The 3,186-nt window shown below is 46.3% G+C and overlaps 1 protein-coding gene across 1 annotated transcript in view; it reads left to right on the top strand.

The window, feature by feature from the left end:
• Ly86 (lymphocyte antigen 86) overlaps window positions 1-3,186 on the top strand; it is a gene marked incomplete at its 5' end in the record, with an annotated part of 53,722 nt that overhangs the window by 46,958 nt on the left and 3,578 nt on the right. Inside the window, one exon of the mRNA XM_023712061.1 lies at window positions 2,658-2,710. Coding sequence (XP_023567829.1) covers window positions 2,658-2,710 — 53 coding nt within the window. The remainder of the gene's footprint in view (window positions 1-2,657; window positions 2,711-3,186) is intronic.

Genomic DNA, 3,186 nt, shown 5'->3' with positions numbered 1-3,186 from the left:
TTGTTGTTGTTGTTAAGGTCAACAAATGGTTTCCGTGTTACTGCTGCACACTTCTGCACGTGTGGTGTGGTGCCAAACTCACAGAGGTGGCACTTGGCACAATCAGGCTCTCCTGTGAGAAACCCTCGGACCCTGCACGCCCCAGTGACCCCCACTTCGCCAGTCTAGGTGCACAGCCCTAGATATTTGTCCTCTAGCCGTCCTCTAGCCTGCGCGGACGGTTTCCCTGCCAGACCTCTGAGTGCTGCACAGCTTCTCATCCACTGAGGAGCGTAGTGCCCTGCGGTCCAGCCACCTACCAGACACATGAGACTTGGCAGGGGCGGGGGAGGGGGAGCGTTCTAGAGCTAAACCATGACAACCGTCTAATGATTCTGCTGCCCTCGGGGGCTTCATCCTGACCTGTGCCTTTATCATAATCTATATATTAATGATTAAAATTGCTATGGCAAGGAGAAACAGAGAAACAACACCCAGGGTTTGGAGTTAGATTTATTTTACATCGATGGAAGCTGATTGGGATCATTCACAAGATATCAGACCCTGATCTCTGGTGGCCTAAGGCTTATATGGGACAAGCAAGCAGGAAGTACAGAGGCAGAGTGGCCTGTCAGCTGGGGACTGGTTCATACAATGTGCATCACAGCGATCATCCACTCCTAGGAGACAGAAGGGACCACAACTGCAACAGGAACTATTACCTGGGCAACTAAGAAACTGAGGTGTACTGGCGGGGGTAGGGGTATTTTCTGTTATGTAACAGGCATAGCTCCATCCCTATCTCTTGCCCAAAACTTCAGATTTCTATAGCTATCTGTTTTCAAGGGCCCATTATTTAAGATTTCTCAGAGACAGAGCTCTTTGGACACCACACACACACACACACACACACACACACACACTTGTTCCTCCCCAGTTTCCCCACAAATGTCACCCCCACCTAACCAAATACTCAAGTTAAAGCTCTTCCTGACCCTCGCCTTTCTCCCCAACTCATCAGTAAATGCACCTGCCCATACTGCTGTATTAATTTCCCATTCCAGGACGCGGTTCCTGACATCCACAACTCAAAGGAGGGTCATGTTTTGAGTAGATTCAGCCCACAGTCAGCTGGCTCTGAGGCATGAACAGCATGGTAGAAGTGCCCAGCAGAGGAAAGCTACCCAACCAATGGCAGCCATGGAGCAGAGAGGTATGGAGGAGGCAGGGACAAGAGCACACCCTTCCTGGTCCTGCCCCCAGTGACTCACCCCTGTAATCCGGCCACACCTCCTAATAGCTCACAAGCCACTGAATGCATCCACGGATGAGTATGCCACCCCATGACCCAGTCACCTACCAAACACATGAGACCTAGGGGGGTCATTTTAGAACTAAACCACAACTGCTATGGTCTCAACAGTGTTTCTCCACCTCCATCTCCGCTATCACCCTCAGCAATCCATCACTCCCCCTGCCCACTGAAGAGCCTCCTTCTCTACTTCTCCCTGCCACTCTCCATACAGCCCGATGGTTCTACAAAATGCAAGTTAGATATTTTCCCTTGACCTTTCAACACCTTTCCCACTGAAATCCCTACTATGTGCCCAAGGATCTCAAATGTATGTCTCCTCTGACTTCCCTGCCTCTGTCCTGCTTTGGTCACATGGTCCTTCTTCTTCTCTGTTACTTCAACCCACCTGTCCTCTGTCCTTTCAATTTCTGACACTTTTTCAAACCAGGACCTTTGTCCATACTCTGTTGTTCTAAAATTCTCTTTTCCCAGTCCCTTGACTTATGCTCCTCCTTCAGACTTTAGCTCTTGACTCCTTCCTTCCTTCCTTCCTTCCTTCCTTCCTTCCTTCCTTCCTTCCTCCCCTTTTTATACTGAGAATGAAAACCAGGGCCTTGCACTTGCTAGACGAATGCTCTACCACTGAACTGCACTAAGTCAGGACTTAGCATGAACATCACCCCATAGAAATGTCTTTCCTGAACCCTGACCAGTCAACCTGTCAAGCACGTTATCTTCCAGTGTCTATCCTGAACCCTGACCAGTCAACCTGTCAAGCACGTTATCTTCCAGTTCCTAGAGCTAGCAAACATCCATCCAGGGCTTCCCAAGGACCATTATTCATGTTTTATATTAGCTGTTCTAATTCTTCATGATCCCATGAAGCGTTTTCCATCTCACAATACTCATCTAAGAAGAAAGAAACTCAGCGCAGGAGAGAGTGACTTTCAAGGTCACACAGATGAAAGGTGGCCTTAGAACCTAACCTTGTGCAACCCAGCTCCATTCCATACTGCCTGCCTCTATCATATTGTGTATTTTCTTTCAGCCCTTTTTACAATCTGCATAGTTTAGTTATCTCTGTGTGGTCAGCCTCCTCTTGGACTATAAGCAATGTGTGGGCAGAGACTTTTTTTTTCCATCACTGGATTTCCCAGTGCCTGTCACATAGTAGGTGTTCAGTAAATGTCCACTGAAGGCATGAATGAATGAATGAATGAATGAATGAATGAATGAATGAAGATCTGGAAGCTAAAACATTTGTGTCAATGTCTGCTCTTATTTTAGTTCCCCAGTTGTTTCCTTCTGCGCAGCCACAAATAATCTAAACAAATCATTTTTTTCAGATGATGAATAATCACATATGAACTTTCTATATTTCTAGAGCAGATTTACTATGCTGGCCCAGTCAATAATCCTGGATTTGAAATTTATGAGGTAAAGTTTTGGTTCTCTGTTTTACCTTGTTATTTAATTATTGTATTATGTAGTTCATTTCTTGAAGAAGGGGGAAATAAATAAAAGGATAGGTATGAGGAAGAGGAAGACTGACACAGTTGCCTAAATAGTCGTAGCTCTATGCCAGAGTATGTATATCTTGTAATCCATAATGCAGAACCAGTTCCTTCTAATCTGCATCTTCTCTTAGGATTATAGGACAGTAATAAAAAACTCATTTAGTTTTCAATAATCTCATACATACACATAGAGTTAAAAGAAAAATAGGTGGTGCTGGTAGTAGTAGTGCTGGTGATGATAATGGTGGTGGTGGTGGTGGTGGTGGTGGTGGTGATGGTGGTGGTGGCTGTAATGGTGGTGATGGGGATGCTGCTGCTGCTGGTGGTGGTGGTGGTATAGACGTGGTGGTGGTGGTGGTGGTGGTGCTGGTGGTGGTGATGGTGGTGGTGGCTGTA

This window comes from Octodon degus, unplaced genomic scaffold, assembly GCF_000260255.1.
Source record: "Octodon degus isolate 3935 unplaced genomic scaffold, OctDeg1.0 scaffold00023, whole genome shotgun sequence".
Taxonomy (NCBI): domain Eukaryota; kingdom Metazoa; phylum Chordata; class Mammalia; order Rodentia; family Octodontidae; genus Octodon; species Octodon degus.
Note: the sequence above shows the minus strand (reverse complement) of the source record. Positions and strands in the feature narration are given on the sequence as shown.